The 18,435-nt window shown below is 39.5% G+C and overlaps 1 protein-coding gene across 1 annotated transcript in view; it reads left to right on the top strand.

Annotated features, from left to right (window-relative positions):
- The first annotated feature begins 480 nt into the window (after positions 1-480).
- IMPG2 (interphotoreceptor matrix proteoglycan 2) overlaps positions 481-18,435 on the top strand; it is a 34,531-nt gene continuing 16,576 nt past the window's right edge. The window contains exons 1-7 of the mRNA XM_072345407.1: positions 481-500; positions 1,805-1,836; positions 1,943-1,966; positions 8,884-8,930; positions 9,369-9,460; positions 12,182-12,343; positions 15,124-15,182. Of these exons, the coding sequence (XP_072201508.1) occupies positions 1,829-1,836; positions 1,943-1,966; positions 8,884-8,930; positions 9,369-9,460; positions 12,182-12,343; positions 15,124-15,182 (392 nt within the window). The 5' untranslated portion in view covers positions 481-500; positions 1,805-1,828. The remainder of the gene's footprint in view (positions 501-1,804; positions 1,837-1,942; positions 1,967-8,883; positions 8,931-9,368; positions 9,461-12,181; positions 12,344-15,123; positions 15,183-18,435) is intronic.

The following is an 18,435-nucleotide window of genomic DNA, read 5'->3' as shown; positions in this document are numbered from 1 at the left end:
AACAGAAAAACAACGAAAAAAACAACCTGAACATTTAATGTTATTCAAAAACAAGTCTTGTATTTCAGACTGGATATTGAGATTATCCTTTCCTTTTGAATTTAGTGTAAAATGTCAGATTTTAAATGTGACATAAAGCTGCAAGATGGCAATAATCCCTCTGCAAACTTTGTATTGGCATATGAGTTTTGAGGGATGTGTAATATTTTATTGGCCAATCCATTCATAATTTACATTTAAAGTACAGAATTCTTCAAACTTACTTAATTGCACAAAAAATGTGGTATGCTGTAAGGGAAACTGTTGATCACAGACGGAACCTCTGATTAACCATCTGAAGCAAGTGACGAGTCAGCTGTAGGAGCACAGGTGAAGGTAATTCTGCTGTGCTCCTGGAAGGTGTGGAGCTTGACTCCATGTCTCCTAGATCCCATTTAAGGGCTGACCACCACTAAGGTAGCATCTCTTTCTGGAGATTGTTCCTGTGTGGTGTTTTTGTGGTGAGTATCCATCTCAACTGAACGCCTCAGCACTGGTGAGTCTTTCCTTAGATATCCTCTGGCTATTTACCCTGTAATTACTATTATACACTTGTATTATTCCAACTATACATATACCATGAAGAGAGAATATTCTGTTCTGAACTGGGTGAGTGAAGAAATAATCCAGCCACCCCCATGAAGGAGACATCATTCCCTCATGCAGTATTAGGCTTTGCTAGTTCGCTACAAAACTGATGAAGACTGAGCTATTTGATACCTTTTGAAAATGGAGATATGGAGACAAGATGTGTCATGTTTATTATATTTGTTACAGAATCACAGAACTGTGGGGGTTGGAAGTGACCAATTGGTCACTGAGTCTAACTCCCCCCCTCTGAAGCAAGTTGCCTACATCAGGCTGCATAGGAAAGTGTCTAGACAGGGTTAGAATATCTCCAGAGGAGACTGCCACCTCTCTGGGTAGCCTGTGCCACTGCTCTATCATCCTCGCAGTACAGAAGTCCTTCCCAGTGTTTGTATGGGACTTCTTGTGTTCCAGTTTGTGCTTGTTGCTCTTTGTCCTGCCACTGGGCACCACTGAAAAGAGCCTGACCCCATTCTAGGCCTTGGCCATCAGAATAATACTCAGGAATTTCATGCTTCGTGAAATGATCCTTCTTATGGTTTATCAAACAGAAGATTTTGCAATAGCAATGCATATTGGGTAGGACTTGTGACCTGAGTGTAGGAAAGTGTGATGCCACCAGTTCCTTGGGGCACAGTGCCACAGAGCGGGTCCAGAGAGCCTCTTGTGGGGTAGTCCTTCCTGCTCAGCAAAATGATCAGGGTTATACTGACCTCTGCTGCCAAAGTCCTTTGTGGCTGGGCAAGTAAAGCCTCTGGGCACATACTATCGAGATGCAGAGCATCACCATTGTGCTTAGAAGAATGTGGTTTTAAATCAATAGACAAGTAGCAGGAATAATGCATTCTTTAAGATGTCTTACTTGTAAAGGTCTAATTCCTAGCTTCCACTGCAGTGAGAGATCATTGCTCCTGCAGGAAAAGGTAGAAAAGCAGAGCATCTTCTGTCATACCTAGTGCTCTTACGCTCTCAGTTGTTGAGTTTCAGTTGTACTTTAGAAATGTAATATGCATTTTATTTTTGGAGAAGGCTTAGTGAATAAATTCTGAACAAATGAACATAGAGTAAGTGAAAGATAATTGTTTTGGCATGGGAAAGAAACAGACATGAAGTGCATTTGAGCTTCTTCTCCCCTTATGTTTCAAATGTAATTGGGGTTTGTTTGTTTGTTTTCCAGAAACTGTCCTATACAAAGGAAGCAATGGCTGGGTGAGTATGTTCCCTTAGTGTTTTAATCTGTCTGCAGCTAACAGCAGGGTTGAGTTGTGACATTTTGTGATATTTTCTCTTTTTTCTTCTATTTTTCTCTTGTCAGCTCCTGCACTGACTGGTCATGTGGGTAAGTCATTTTCCCTTTTTAAATAGGCTGTTGCGTAGTCCTTTCTCCAGTTCTTGTTGCTGCTGGAGTCGATGAGTGGAAGATGAACAGAGTTCACCTCTGAGCAAAAAGGCTTATAGAAAAGCATGTTGTGTGGTGGAGAAATCCTGTGCTTCTTGCATGTGAGCCTCTCACAGGCTGTCCTAGCGTGCTTGGTGTGCTGAAAATATCTCAGCCAATCTGGAGCTTGCACTTTTGCTTAAGTATGTCATCACCTCATTGCCAGTCAGACACGCAGGCAGGCCGTTGACCTGGAGAGGTTTAGTGGGGGAAATCTATTTTGAGAGAGTTGTATCCCCAGTTGCTTGTGTCAGTGTTCTGGCAGTCTTGTGAAACTTTTTCAAAGCAAGACCTGGTCATCAGTATTAAAAAAAGAAAAGAATACTTCTGAAATGCTTTTCCAAAAAATGTTTGAGGTGTTACAGGCTCCTCGCACTTTTAAAAAGGAAATCAAAATGTAAACTTGTCTGAATTCTGACTTCTTTTTACCACAGCAAAACAAAACTTGAGCCTTTTCCTCTCTTTTCCTCTCTTTTCCTCTCTTTTCCTCTCTTTTCCTCTCTTTTCCTCTCTTTTCCTCTCTTTTCCTCTCTTTTCCTCTCTTTTCCTCTCTTTTCCTCTCTTTTCCTCTCTTTTCCTCTCTTTTCCTCTCTTTTCCTCTCTTTTCCTCTCTTTTCCTCTCTTTTCCTCTCTTTTCCTCTCTTTTCCTCTCTTTTCCTCTCTTTTCCTCTCTTTTCCTCTCTTTTCCTCTCTTTTCCTCTCTTTTCCTCTCTTTTCCTCTCTTTTCCTCTCTTTTCCTCTCTTTTCCTCTCTTTTCCTCTCTTTTCCTCTCTTTTCCTCTCTTTTCCTCTCTTTTCCTCTCTTTTCCTCTCTTTTCCTCTCTTTTCCTCTCTTTTCCTCTCTTTTCCTCTCTTTTCCTCTCTTTTCCTCTCTTTTCCTCTCTTTTCCTCTCTTTTCCTCTCTTTTCCTCTCTTTTCCTCTCTTTTCCTCTCTTTTCCTCTCTTTTCCTCTCTTTTCCTCTCTTTTCCTCTCTTTTCCTCTCTTTTCCTCTCTTTTCCTCTCTTTTCCTCTCTTTTCCTCTCTTTTCCTCTCTTTTCCTCTCTTTTCCTCTCTTTTCCTCTCTTTTCCTCTCTTTTCCTCTCTTTTCCTCTCTTTTCCTCTCTTTTCCTCTCTTTTCCTCTCTTTTCCTCTCTTTTCCTCTCTTTTCCTCTCTTTTCCTCTCTTTTCCTCTCTTTTCCTCTCTTTTCCTCTCTTTTCCTCTCTTTTCCTCTCTTTTCCTCTCTTTTCCTCTCTTTTCCTCTCTTTTCCTCTCTTTTCCTCTCTTTTCCTCTCTTTTCCTCTCTTTTCCTCTCTTTTCCTCTCTTTTCCTCTCTTTTCCTCTCTTTTCCCCTCTTTTCCCCTCTTTTCCTCTTTTCCTCTTTTCCTCTTTTCCTCTTTTCCTCTTTTCCTCTTTTCCTCTTTTCCTCTTTTCCTCTTTTCCTCTTTTCCTCTTTTCCTCTTTTCCTCTTTTCCTCTTTTCCTCTTTTCCTCTTTTCCTCTTTTCCTCTTTTCCTCTTTTCCTCTTTTCCTCTTTTCCTCGGAGAAAAAGCAGTTCAGAGTATTACTACTCCATTCTCATAGAACATAATCTAAAACTGGTATTTTTAGAACATTTCAAACCCAAACAACCTTGTGCTGAACTCCTCTGAAAACTTAGCACGTTCAATCCTCTGCTTTACCAGCCATGTTAAAGCTATAATAAATAAGTGATTCATTTATGGAAGAGTGTTCACTTAACAGATTAAAACAAACAAACGCCACACCAAAAAAAAGCACCCAACATTTAAGTTTACATTTCATCACCACAGTATTACACATAAAATTAATAATGTGAGATGCAAAGGGCAAAGGTGATGCCTAAGAAGATTTTTGTTTTCTCTTTCCTTCTGAGCTGAACTTTCCTCTGACATGAGCACTCCCCTTAGCTCCTAGGTCAGTCAAATAGTGTAAATCCTTACAGAATGTAACACTGACCAAACTTTTTTTTGCTTTCTTTTTCAAAGAGAAAATATCAAAAATTGTGTTGATTTGCTCTGGATAATGGGGCATCAGAAAGAAATAAATGTGATTTAGTTTGAGTATATTATAGAAGTATCTCACTGGCATGCCATGGGTAGATGATGTCTCATCTAAATTTGGGCATCCTCCATCTAGAGGGATGAGGGAGCAAACTACCTCAGTACTGCCACCAGACTGTTATTTCCTACAAGAATATGCTAGACTTTCCAGTAGACATCAGAATAAATGGAAGACCTTTTTAAAAAGTTTTCTTTAAGAAGTCAAAGTACATAACACAGGATCACCCACTCCCTAAGGGGTAGTATGGGAAATCCAGCATCAAGACCCTCCTGCACAGGAAGAAAGATGAGTGCAGTTCTGCCATTTTCCGGGCAGTGCTGTAATCACCCTTGAGCTTTTCTGCAGCAGGTCTCACTGGGACTGTCCTACACATACAGGACCTAGTGATCCTGTAGATATGTGTTTAGTGCAGGACAATACAGTGAATTGAGTGTAGCTGTCTCACCACTTGGCTGTGATATCTCTGTCAGAACAGGGAACTGACCTGGTCTCATGTCCCAAGGGATGGAGGGACTATCCTAGAGCACCAGCTGTAGACATTTTAAGGAGATGTTTGAATGAGGCTCCTCTAGTGCTTCCCCTGAAGATGCCTTGAAACAAGAGTGTGTTTTTGTCTATCCTCTAGACGAGAGGATAGATCAAAGTATGACTGTGATGAAATCTACAAACAACTGAAGAATTGTGATTTCAAACATTTAATGTGCCCAGTACAATCCTACCTATCTATCAGTTCTGTGTTTTTTATCTAGTTGGAAAAAGCGTGTTTCAGCTAGTTAAACACTAAGATAGTTTTGATGTAGCCTACAGAAAGGTGGTGTGCACTTGTGATTTATTTCCCAGAATAACTCACAATCCAGCATTACCGGCAATTACATAACAGCAGGATGAAAGTAGTTCCAGTAAGACTAACTCATGCACATAGGTTAAACACCCAGCTAGCCTGGCTTTTTAAGGAATTGAGGGATTAAACTAAGTACCATGGAAGAAAAAGCCTCAAAGGAAAAGTAATATATGGGAAACAATCTAGATTTTTATAGAGCACCCCAGTGTAAATATTATATAAAACTTATTTATATGTTTCAGTTTTTTTAGGCTGTAAGTGTGGGAACACTCCATCAACTACAGGCTTTTAATGATTTCTTTATTTATTAGGTCATTGTGACTCTACACAATGAATTTTGCTCTTTTAATATTGGAGGTTGCCACAAATAGGACAGTTGTCCTGTCTAGTTCTTGGTGGGTCAAAAACCAGATTTTGAGAACCAACTGAAGGCAAAGAAGTAGCACAAAAATTCTGCAGTGGGAAGACATTGCTTGTATGTCATAACTTTTCTCAAATTCTGTATGTGTAATAGCATACTGTAGAAAACATAAGGAGTATGGGATAGTTGGGAAGGATGAACATAACATGCTATTTTTTACTTCTGACCTGCTTATTAATGTAAAATATAATGAAATAAGTAGGAACATTTGTTTCTACTTCCTGATTGTGGACTCACTGAAATTAGGCATTATGAATCATGTCCAGACCTTTGTTGTTCTGTCTACGTACTCTGCTGTAAATACATTGACACATTTAAGATCCATATCTCATTGGTGGTAGCAGCAATGGTTTGTGACATATCAACTCAAATTTTGTACCTTTTGCAAGCTTATTTAGCTCAATTAGTTGCCCTTTTGGTTAAAAGGTATTAGAAGAGGAAAATCAGTTCATAAACATATATTCTTTTTTTCCCTTTGAGAAAGTCTTTTTAATGCGAGCATTGACACAATAATGTTTAAGAAATACTTGACATAGCAACTTAGACTTTGGGACATTCAAATTGGTACATGAGCTGATGAATATCGAGAACTTGTAGTAGTGATCTGGAAGCAGATTTGTGCAGAAAGTGATGTTGGTGACACCACAGTTTCTTAAAACAGCATTTTTATCCTCCTAAGATGAAAGTGATAGCTGTTAATGCGACCAAATTCAGTTCTTGACTGGTCTTCCTTGATTAGATTGATTAGGGTTACACGAGGCTTTGTTGAAGCCCTTGGCTTTTAATTTTCAGCCTGGTGTGAAGTAAAATTTGGTCAGAAAACCAGCTGTGCTTTGGGGACCTGTATTTGAAAGGTTGAAGGAGGAGGACTAATGCTTTATGGTGGAGCAGGGGTTCCCTGCAGCTTGTGGAGGATGTAGATGGGTGGAGGTAGATGTGTCCTCAGGAGCTGCAGCCCCTGGAGAGCAAGCACTGAATAGAGGAGTCAGGAAAGGAGGAGTGAAAATGGGCCTGGGACGGGATGGAGAGAACAGTGATGTTTTAATGTTTATCTGTTCCTCACTACACAAATCTATTTTAATTAGTGATAAAGTAATCTCAGTCTGTTTTGCTTGTGATGGCAACTGGTAAGCAGTCTTCGTGTCTTTATCTCAAATCATCAACTTTCTCATCTTATTGCCTCCTCTGTCCTTTGTGAAGGGGAGGAGGGGGATGTCTGAGAATGAATGGCATCATGAATGAATAAGGGCATCTGACACTTAGCCAGGCCTAACCCTGCACAAAGTTATGTGCTTACTTGGTTTGGTTTGGTAGCCATTTGGGTCTCTGTGAGATGTCCTGAGCTATAGAACACACCTGCAGAGAGCTGGCAGCTATAATGTAGGTGGAATCTGTGGGTGATTTGGCCAGAAAAGCCTGGAGGACCCTGTGCAAAGTACTGATGTGTGGGTAGTGAAACAGAGTACTTTAGGTCTCAGGCTAAACTCTGAACCTGGTTAGTCGGCAAGTCACAAATCTGTCTGACTTCTTCTGAATTAATGGGGTTGATATGAGACTTAGTTGATGCGTTTATATGAGTTTGAACACTTCAGCAGAACAGAATAATACAAGTCCTGTAGCAGAGTTGTTTCACTGCACATCACTGAGTCACAGAGTTTTTTTGGGGTTGGAAGGAACCTTAAAAATGATCCTGTTTGACCCCCTGGTGAAGGGCAAGGGCATCTTTCTCTAGTAAGATTCGTCTTTCTTCTCTTGGGAATCATTCCAATATATACTTTGGTTGCCAAAAAGCAGGAAGAAAGTTACCTTGTGCCGTGCTGGCTGAAAGCAGGTAGCAGTGTCCACGAGATGGAAGCAGACACAAATTCTTTGTGTACCTTTCAAAGCTTGCATAGTTTATAGGCTTTAGTTGTTTAAGAAAATGAAGCTACAGTTTAAATTCTTGAATCTGTGTTTTCTGCTTTGTTCGTCTGGAGGTTATTTTACTTTTTGTTCATATTTTCTTATTGTTACATAGGTTTCATTCTGGCAGCTTAATGTTTCCTGAACTTACTGTAGTGTGGCATTTAGTCATTATGCACAAGATTAAGGCTGAGCCTCCCAGGAAAGGGTGGGTGAAAATGGCTTAAATGGAAAACTGACCAGATTAATCTTTCAGTCTGTTTATTGGTAAGCGTTGAACGTTTAAGAAAAGCAGGGGAAGAAGCCGTGTTTGAAGTTTTAGTTAATGGAAACTGTCACATTTTGTCATGTGCCTGTGCCCAGGCATTTCAGTATGCAACTTTGGATATGTTTGGCTGGTACTGGAACCCTTTGTTTTTTTGGGAAGAGATACAGAGTCTGGTTATAAATCTTGAAGAAGGCAAAATAGCCATCAACTGTGGTTTGAGTTTTGAGTACGGCCTGCAGGATCAATAATCTAGTCTAGTATGTGAATCAGAAATTAGACCTAACAAGCATGGCTTAGGTAGTTAAATAAGCACTCGTGTGCATAACAGTGAAGATTCATTGCTTCAGTATTAATCTTATGGCACAAATGTCCACAAATAACAACGAGTTCCTTTGGAAATGAGATAAATATCTTAATACAATGAGCTTCACTGATCTTTAGAGCTCTTACTTTAGTGTTCATTTTCTCTGCAGCACTTAAGTTAGCAATCTTACAAATTGAACTGTCTAGATTAAAATATATGACAAACTCAAAAAAATCAGTTTTTCTTCATTCAGGAAACACTTGTTTCTGTCAATATCTCTCTCATTTCAGGTAACTTGACAATTGCTCAGTGCTCACTGAGTTGGCTCCAAGGAATTTAGATTTACTCTTAGAGCAGTATCAAAGCTATTGGTTTATCCTCAGACCAGCAATCTTCACAGTCTTCATCTGATTTTTATTTGCAATACTCCTTCATATTTTGGCCTCGAGTTGGGAGTTGGTGGGTGTTTTTTGGTGGGATTTTTTTGGTGTGCATTTGTGTGTAAATGCAATAATTGGATTTGGAAACTGGTACCTTTGAATGATGAGCATCTGCAAATGAGTAGAATTTATGATGAAATGCCCCACCATCTTGCAGTGATCTCAGTACAGCTAGGATGCTTTGCTGCACTGCAGGGCATTTTTGAAATTGAACTTTGTATAGGGTGCTACAGATATCTTTGTGTGGCCTTCACTTTTACTTCATAGTAGGAACCACTGGAAGGCCAAATGCATTTTTTTTGTGTGTGTGCTGGAATTCTGTTGAAATGAAAGAAGTTTTGCCGCCCCGGAGATGCAATTGATGTATTGTGTGTTGCAAGTGACCTGATATCTAAGTTGCAGAAGATAAAAATTAAGCTTTGCAATATTTCAGTTATGAAGATACCAGCAAAACACCACCATGAGAAGTTTCTTCTGCAAGCATGCTTTTTGATGCTGAAAGCAGAACTACAGAGAAAACAAAAACTGGTCAATTTGTCTCACCGTGCCCAACTTCAACTTCTGGTTGTGTTTTTATTTAACAGTGGGACTCCATCTCCAGCTTCAGATGCTGATGTTACCACACTGAGAGGTCAGTTTTCATCTAAACCCAGTCAAAGCTGTTTTTTAATTGCTTGAAAATGGAGTAATGTCTTGTAGATTTGTGAAAAAGCTGTGAATTTTTCCATCTCCAAATAATGCTGGTTCTGATCTGGTGTTCAGGGTGTGTGCTGACATTATTTTGTTACTAAATGAACTGTGAAAAATCCTACCTGAGAGATCAGTCCCGGGCAGTTTTTACTGCACTTACATTGTGTTCCTAAAAATACTGCGCTGCTTGGACAGCATATTAGCATTTAACTCTGATTAACATATCTGATACTTTTCCTGAAGTTCTTCAGATGTTTCGTGTATTGTTTTTCTCATGATGATGGAAATATGAATCAAGTGTTACTATTTGTGCTTGCTGAGCGCATGTGTGTATTTACACGTACATGAGAAAAAATAAGTGCTTTTCTTTCAAATTCAGATGCAGCTGCCAATGTTCCTCCTCCTCATGAGGTATCAATTGAGAGTCCTCCAGGTGGTACCAGCCATGAGATCGAAGATGCAGACACAACTGTGAGTATTTTCCTTTTTCTTTTTATATATATATCTCATTTGGTTTAGCATTCTTTTGCCTTTGCTAAAGAACATGGCAACCATTTCCATATTCTTGTACTTGAAGATGTTTCAAGCATAATGTGTTAACACAAAGAATTCATAAAAGCAGGGCATGAACCTTAGAAACTTTTACATAACTCCCTGGGTAGGTATTATTCCATTTGCAGTGGTTTTGCAGTGTGCATTCTCCATCCGTGTGAGCGAATAAATGGGTTATCAAGTGAAGATTTTGTAGGTGATTAAACAGGACTAGATAGTGAATGCTTATGGACTTTGAAAGCTCTGGGAAGGATGTTTTGTTATTCCTATGGAAACGTGATGCACATTAAATTGCTGTCCTAGTGTTTGAAATGTCCAAGTACAGCAGTTAACTTGGACTGTAGAAGAGAGAGCCTGGGTAGCCTTGAAGATTCCTTCTAATTCTCCATTCCTTTTCCTCTACTGCCATAAGTGAATTTGTATTTATTGTTTTAGAGTCACTCTTACCTTGATATCTAAAACACAACTCCCAGTGCAGGGGAGCCTACAGCAAGTACTTTAAATGTTATCTGTAAAAAAGCAAGCTGGCTTTCACAAGTGCTGACCACCAGACAGGTCCTGAGGGAATATTTGCTTCCAGGAAAAAGCTCCTCTGGATTAAAATTTAAGCCCCAACTCTAGATTCCAAATACAGCGTGCTTGAGCCTACCTGACCACCACAGAAAAGTAGCCATATGAACCAGCTGGCACTTGTTTTCCTATAAATGTGAAACTCTCACTGGATTTACTGAGAAGCATACTAGGTTACACATGCTGCATATAATTGGAAGCTGATTTATGGTACTGGGCTTTAACTGTGCACCATTTGGTAACCTAGTATGGCTGAGAAACAATGCCGGGCCAAACTCCAGACTTAATTCAAGAGCTTTCACGTGTGTCTGCTGAGCTCTGATATTGTGATTCCAGGAATAAACACTGAGTATGAAATAGACAGACAGCTCCTGACTCTGGTCCAGGGGCTGATTTTATATTTATATACCACAAACACTTGTGGTTTGGTCCCATGTACACCTTTTTTTTTTTTTTTTTTTCCTGAAACAGAACTACCTGAGCAGAGAGTAGGACCACTCAGTAAATCAAAAAGAAATCAGAATTGGATTGCTGCTGCTATAGTGTTTTCACTCTCTACAGTTACCTCTCACCTCATCATTGCTCTGAGCAGCCAAAATGCACTGCTGATTACAAGACCAAGAGTGAGCAAAGCTCATCTTTTACATCCATGAGTGTGCTTTTGTTTTTGGGGCACTGATAAATGATTTGAACTACATGGAGTTGCACGCAGTCATGTAGCAGCAAAACATGTGCAAGCTAAATATATGTTTGTGAAATAATAGCTGGCTTTAAGCAGGGTACCCATCATTCTAGTTCTTAACAAAGTTATTTAGTCAAAAAGGGGTGGGTGGGGGAAGATAATCTAAGTAAAAAATCTAAGAGGGCCCTAAACAATATGCAAGCGTTCACTGGTGGCAGCCAGGCTTTCTGGAAGTGTTCCATTTCCTGCACCATACATAGCACAGGCTGCGGTTTTGCCGAAAATGTCAGCTTTTCTGGCTCATTTTTAACTTTTTAATAGGGAAAAGGCAACAGCTGCATGTAAATATCAAAATATGTTATAATAAACGTAACCCAAATTCCAGACTTTTGTTCAAGAAACCATGAACCGTGAAACATGATCTGTTTTCCTTGTCATTCAGTATACCACAAGAAATATGCTGGTTGTAAAACAGTGGGGAATGAAATAGAAAAGGCTCTTCCTGTGTTGCTCATCGATTCAAGTTAGATGAATATTTGACTGGAATTCACTGCTGCTCACAGCAGCTATGGTAGTTCCTGAAGCCAAATTATTGCACAGGGTATCTGTACATGCTGTGCATGTAAAATGTAGAACTTGGTAAAGGTAAATTGTCTTCCAAGTGAGAAAGTAAGCAGAAGCCTTGTGATAAATGGGTAGATCAACCCATTGCTGATCAGGCTCAGGTGAACCCTTGGTGCATCCACAGTTGCACTTCAGATTGGCTCTGCTGGGTTTCTGTTTGTCAACGAGATAACCTTGCACTACAGCAAAGATGTGAAAATGGAAAATAGAAGTAATGGCAATACAAAATACTAAAAAAATATTCTGGCTCATTAGGTTGTCTTATTACCTTTCACTTGTCCCTGAGACTTTCTGGCACTCCTTTGTAGTATATGGCAAAAGGTGTGCTGATGGCTCAAGTCAGCACGGTCTGCTTTGGACTGCAGCTTCTCCATCGTTAAGTGCATTCATCATGCCATCTATTTGGCCTTCCAGTAGTTCCCTGAGATGTTCCTGTCCTTACAGCATGTATGAAGAGGGCTTATTTTTGTTTGCTACATCATGGGCCAGAGAACCCTCTGGGTCTGGAGAATTTTCTGGCCCTCACAAAAAAAAAAAAGACATTTGAACCCAAGCTGAGCAATGCAGTGTGCTGACAGCTGGCAGGACCAGATGTACATGCTGCCATATCTGGAGATGCTTTTCATGTGGAGTGAATCCAGGATAAGTAGGAGTCTGGTCTGCAGCGGGTAAAGGGGATTTATTTCTTGGGAAAAAAGCCACAGTCAAGTGGGAAAATAAAAAGCACTAAATCACCTTTTGCTTTCTCTCTCTTTTCCTTCCAGATCAATAATGAGATAAAGAAGGAGGATGAGATTCCAGCGAGACCTGTAACTGAGCAGATGATTGAGTTCAGCATTGTGATTGCTGGAGAGAAGTACAGCGAGGAGCTGAGCGACCCAGACACTGCAAAGTATCAGCTGCTCTCTGAAGAATTTGTTTCTCAGGTGATTTACCTCCCCCGGATTCTTTTTCTTCTTGCTGGCTCTGCAGAGCAGTAGTAGCACATAGCATCTGTATTAGGACTGCTCTGCAGAACCAGCTTAGGGCTTTTGTTGCCTGAGGCAGGCTGGAAAACATTCATTATGAGAATGCCTTGCTTTGTCTGATATGCTGCCTTTTTGAGATTGTAGGGTTGTGTCAGACATCACAGGTAGCACACCAGTTGCATAATGCTGACTTCAGTTTTCTACCCATGTTTCTTATGAAATAGCATGCTTTCATTTTTACTAGCAAGAGGTAAAAGTAAGCATCTGGGGAAATTATGCTGCACCCTGGATGGTTACTCCAAACAGAACAGCTTTCAGAGGCATTCCTTCCAATCCACTCTTTGTTTCCTCTCAGAATTTTTAAGCACCTCTTCCTGTCAGCGTTATAATAGTAGAGCTTTTGAAGTCGTGCAGAAGTGACAAGATTATTCTTTGCCTCTTGATGTACCTTCATCAGTTCTTCAAGATCTAAAACTTGAAAACCCTAACTTTTAAAGATATATTTAGAATCATAGAATTTAACCTCTCTCTATTGACCAGTCTCTGTAGAGAATTTATTTCAGATCTTGTTCAGGTTTGAATTCTTCCATCACATAGTTGATCTGAAACTCAGGAGTAAAAATATAGTTTGAGAGTGCTGGCAAACCAGACTGCCCACTCTCTCCAAATGACAGGGCGTGAATTGTCTGCAGCTCAGAGTCATCAGCCTGTGCAGGGGCAGTGCTGGAAGGCAGCTCTAGTAATTCTAGTACAGCACTGCAGCAGTATGAAGTGCCAGCAGAAGACAAACAGGTCCATCAGCATCTGCTCGTGTGGGCATGCTCTGGGTGCCCTACAAAAGCTGAGCCCTTAAATGGGATTTAGAAATTCTTAATGATTACACAATGTCCAGGTTTTTGATTGCAGAAGTAAGGTGATAAGGAAGTCACAAGCAGCAAGACTTATCCATTAATTCCACCCAGGAGCAGTGTTTTGTTGAACGAATCATTCTGCACTGCAATGAGAAGCTCTTTGAAATCTAGGCTGCTGAGAAAACTCTTATTCTTCATTAATGTCCAAAATCAGCGGTGCATATAGACACACCTTTAAACCTTCCAGCTTCAGAAAACTTCATCAACATGTGCTTAAATCCTACTGGAGTCAGTGGGAATGAACTGTAGTTTAGACTCTTAGGAATGAACTTCAAAGAAAGATACATTTGTGCTTGTATATATGTATATACATACAAAAATGCAAATAACCATATATATATGTATATGCATATACGAACGATTTATTAAATCTTAATTTCAAGTTAATTTAATTTTGATTAAATTGAATGCTGTAATTTGTATACTATATATAAAATTACTGATTCACCAACATACAAAAATGTACTTAAAATACAATCCGCTACTGTCTCCTGAGCTACCTCTCCCTTCTGTTTTCATTGTTTTATTTATTTACTTTCCTTCTTATTTATAATGATGGCACTCTTCTTACCAACGTTTTCTTGGGGCAGAGAGCTTGTCTTTTCTTTCTCCTGGACAAAGCATCCAGGGTACTGAATGGTGGGATCATTGTTATTCTAGCTTTGTTTCCTTCTTAGTTTCATTTAGTTGGGGTTCTGTACTGAATTCCTTTTACTGGGGCTAACCCTCTGCCAGATCCTGGGCCAGATGGGAAAGAGATGTACTCTTTGACTTCAGCCAGGAAGCATCACCACAACTGTCACAAGTTGCTAGCCTAGGCTAGACATCTTAATTTTCCTAGTTGTGTGGCCAAGTAGCAATGCCATGGAGTGTGTGTGTGGAAGAAATGTCAGATGGGACAGAGTCCACCTGGCACATGGATGTTCCACTCCTTTGATCCCTAGCCTGGTTTTCTCTGTGCTTGGATGAAGAAGCTATTTAAAAAACAAAAAGAAAGAAAGTCAGCAGCACTCGGATTGTTTAAATCTCACCAGAGACTGTTTAAAAATAGGGAGACTAGGGAGAGGAAGAAAAATTTGAGGAGTAGAAAATAATTCTTGACTGACAAGGATCTTTTGGGAGGAAAAAATACCAAAGCCAGCATGAAACTGTAGTATTCTGTTGCTTGTTTTTGTCAGAACAATTAACTATTGAATTGGGCCTGGACATGCAACCATTCTTCTGCTCTAGGTCTTCCTTTTTGAGTAGCACCACTAGTCACTCCTGAGCCCCCTCCATATGTTTACAGCAGCAGAGACAAGCCATGTTTTGCACTGTGTTTTTGCATTTGGGCATCTTTAGAATCTGAGATCCCTGTACCTACAATGGCTGTCACTGCTTCCCTTGTATCTGGTTGCCAAGGTCTGAAGCATTTTTCCTGAATTTATTGAAATCCAGAGAGATTTAGAAGGTAATTGCATTTTTGGGAGCAATAAAGGGTTTGTGGTACATAAATAAGAGCGTGGATGTCATCTCTGCAGATGTTGTGCATATCTCTGCAGCGTCTGTTTGAATTTTCCCCTTTTACTGTTTGCATACAATTCTTGGGGGATGCTTAGATGGTGTCCTTCATACGTCTGCTTTTCTTTTTGTAATAATAAAACAACGACACCAAAACTCTCCTGTAAAGAGCGTATTTAACAATTATTTTTTGTTTCCCCTGTTAGAAATAGAATCTCAGATGTGTTTTTAGAATTTCAGAAAAAGTTGAAAATACTTTCTGATTTTTCTCTACAAGGAGTAGATGGAGGAAACTTGTGTTAATCTTTTTTTTTCCCTTCAAAATAGATCCAAAATGTATTTGAAGGACTACCTGGATACAAAAACATCCATGTCCTGGAATTCAGGTAAGAAGATACAGATGTGAATGTTCTGGTTGAGACTCACCATGTCTGATGGTGCAATGCACTGGCACCATGCATAAAGTCAGTAAGAGGGAATTTCTAGGGTGTGTTAATCAGAGAAAGAGGACTTCCATAATGAGGTATGAGTACAGAGGTCAAAATAGACATGCAGAATTGTATATAAATGCCTTTGTCTCTTTTCTGCTCCTCACCCACTAGAGAACCTCACTTGACATGCTTGCTTTCATTTCAAGGCAAGTTATTTGGGAATCATACCTAAAATTAAAAGAGATGTTTTTTGATTTCAAATCAATATCTGATGCTGTTGACATGTCCTGGTATTAAACAAGGAAGAACATGGAAATCCTTTTAGAAAATGCGCTGTGTTCACTTTTCAACTTATTGATGTTAATTTGGGATAACTACAACAGTTGGTGTTTGAAGTATGTAAAGGTTTTTCTACCTTTGACTGAAGCAAAGGCAGGTGAATGCTTTAACTCTCTTTGGTCTCATAAATACTGTTTAAAGGACTAGTTTTCTCAAATTGATTTATGATTCAGAATTATGCTTTAAGTAACTTTTATGTATTATATGTCAAACATCTGATTTATGAGTTTTGATATATGTGGATCAAAAATTATGACTGCACTTGAATTGACTGGATATGACTTTCAGAATCCAGTGAGGCTTTTTGTGAGTCAATCTAAATTGTGTTTTCTATGTGACACTCTGTGAGCTGTATTTGTTAAAGTATTCCAGCCAACAAATTCTAACCAGAATACTTCCAGATAGCAAAACAGCTACGGTTGGAACCATATGGTTGGACACTGTTCCAGTATTGTCAAAAAAAGGATGGTATAGCAATCAAATTATGAAATGCTTGAAGCAACAAGGCAGGAATGTTCCCTGTGGATTGATGAACTCCACTTTGTTGTGGCTGTAAGACAATAATTACCTGACTTGATGAGATTGATTCATAGGTATGTAGTAATTATCCCTGCATCTGCAAGGAAAACAGAATGACAGAATGTCTTCAGCCCTCACTGGAGCCCAAAAGCAGGTTTGTCTTTTCAGTTCCTCCTTTCACTTCTGGCTATGCTCACAACAAGCTGGGGCAATGACATGGGAAAACCCTGCTGAAGCTCTGCCTGGGAGGTGAAACCTTCCATCTCAGTGCTTGCAGTCTAATACATTTGCAAGCTCTCTCTTAATTTCAGAAGAAAAATCAAAGGCTGGTATTTCTGGCAGGGTAACAAAGAAGCTTTCTGTGCTCTGCTGTTCATGACAAGCAACATGTTTGTGAACTACCTTTGCATAGAACTGGGGAGCCTTGTTCCTTGTGTTACTGGCAGAACAATGGTTCTGCTCTGATACCTTGTGATCAATAGGAAGCATCTCAATTCAGTAAAAGCAGAGGAGTTTATAATGCAACTATGCAGATTTTCAAATATGTGTGTCCTGCAGAATACAAAAGTGAATTTGGTGAAGTTAGACCTTAAGGAAATAATAACATTGATTTTATTGTTGTTTTATTTCTCTATTCAGCTCTGCTGAGGAGGACAGGTAAAGACAACATTTTTATACATATTTGTATTATACAGATGAGAAGCACGTGTTAGCTGGAGGATGCTGTCTTGGGGATTTGTTGTTTTGGCTCCACCAAAGTCGCAAACGCAGCAAAAATACAGTGTGAGGGACTTCTACCAGAAACTACAAGTAACCAATCTGGTTTGATTACAAATAAACATAATTGGCTTATTTAAAGGCTGCTTGTCAGAAAATGCTTGAGGAAAACCCTTCTAAACATAAGTCAGCTATTGGGCTGCCTTTTGTATAGGAACCTCTGGGAGAGAAAATAAAATTACTTAATGATTATTCACGGTCTTTCTAATTAGCAGTAAAATCTTTGGGAGACACAGGATGATTATTATTAGAGAAATTAAAATTAGTAAGAAAACCATAGTTATCCAGCAAAGGCAGTTGACTTAGCATCTTCAAGGCCATAGTTGCTGCACATCTTAGCAGTAATCCTGCACTCATTTCTTAGCAGAATATGAGAACAGCATGGACTTCTTTGGTAGACATGTCCAAGTTGAGCATCCAACATTTTCCTCTTTGATATTTGAGGAATTTTGCAGACAACAACAAAAAATTTACCACAGCTTTAAATTACTAGTAGTATTACTTTATTCTGTGTATTCCTTAGCAAAGGTATTAGCAGTTTCCACAAACTGTAATACAGAGAATAAGCGTTTTAATTTTAGAAGAAAGGTACTGAGCAAATCTGTTCACAATCAATAGTGAGTGACAGCTATCCTCTGTTACTCTGCATTTCTGCAGAATAAGATGCATACAACAGTTCAGAAAGGTTGTGTTCCAAATACCAGACATTATAGGCTTTTCTAGACAGATGATGGCAATGTTGTTATTAGCAGTTATTAACTGTAGCAGGTAATTAATACAACAGCAGAGTTGTATTAAATCTAAATGTTATTTTTTTTACTAGAACACCATATTCCATCTTTGCTCTGCCTCTTCACTACTGAAGTCCTTTTTCATTTCCTCTACTGACACTCAGTACTCAGGGTGAGCCTGCAGTGGGCTCATTTCAGTAACAGCTCCAGCAGCAAAATTTCATCAGGCTCCTGGTTTTAGTCAGTGTTTGCTGATTAAGTCTTTGTTGTGCCTGGCACTGGGGCTTTAGGGACATCCCTGAACAGAGTTGTTACTTTAGCAATATAGTCCAGCTCTGTGGAATGAAGGAAACCTGTCTTTGGAGCACGTTTTCCTAGCACTTCATAGATTACTTCACTTTCTTGCTGTGGTCTCTGTACGGCCAAAGTATGCTGTATTTTCTAAGGCTCCCTTGAGCTTATGTTCAGTGTATGGTAAATCTGATTGCTACCTAACTCTGTCACGTAGAAGAGGACATCTAGGTGTATTTAGGCAAGCATCAACAAGAAAATAGAAGAGAGTCGATAGGAAAAAGCTAAGATGTTCACAGATATGAAACTTCCATAGAATAGCTTCAGTCAGAAGGGACCTTAAAGACTACCCATTTCCAGTCCCCTGGGCAGGGTTGCCGTTCACTAGATCAGACAACTAAGAGCCCCATCTTTGTTAAAGAACAAATAATAATTGAGTCTAGAAAAACTTTCCCAATTACAAAGTGCATTAAATACCATCTAAGAGTGGCTAAAGGAATTATTTAATGCAGACTGACACTTCTCGATGACAGTCGTCAGGGCTTTTCTTA

The sequence above is a fragment of the Excalfactoria chinensis genome, chromosome 1 (genome assembly GCF_039878825.1).
Source record: "Excalfactoria chinensis isolate bCotChi1 chromosome 1, bCotChi1.hap2, whole genome shotgun sequence".
Classification (NCBI taxonomy): Eukaryota; Metazoa; Chordata; class Aves; order Galliformes; family Phasianidae; genus Excalfactoria; species Excalfactoria chinensis.
Note: the sequence above shows the minus strand (reverse complement) of the source record. Positions and strands in the feature narration are given on the sequence as shown.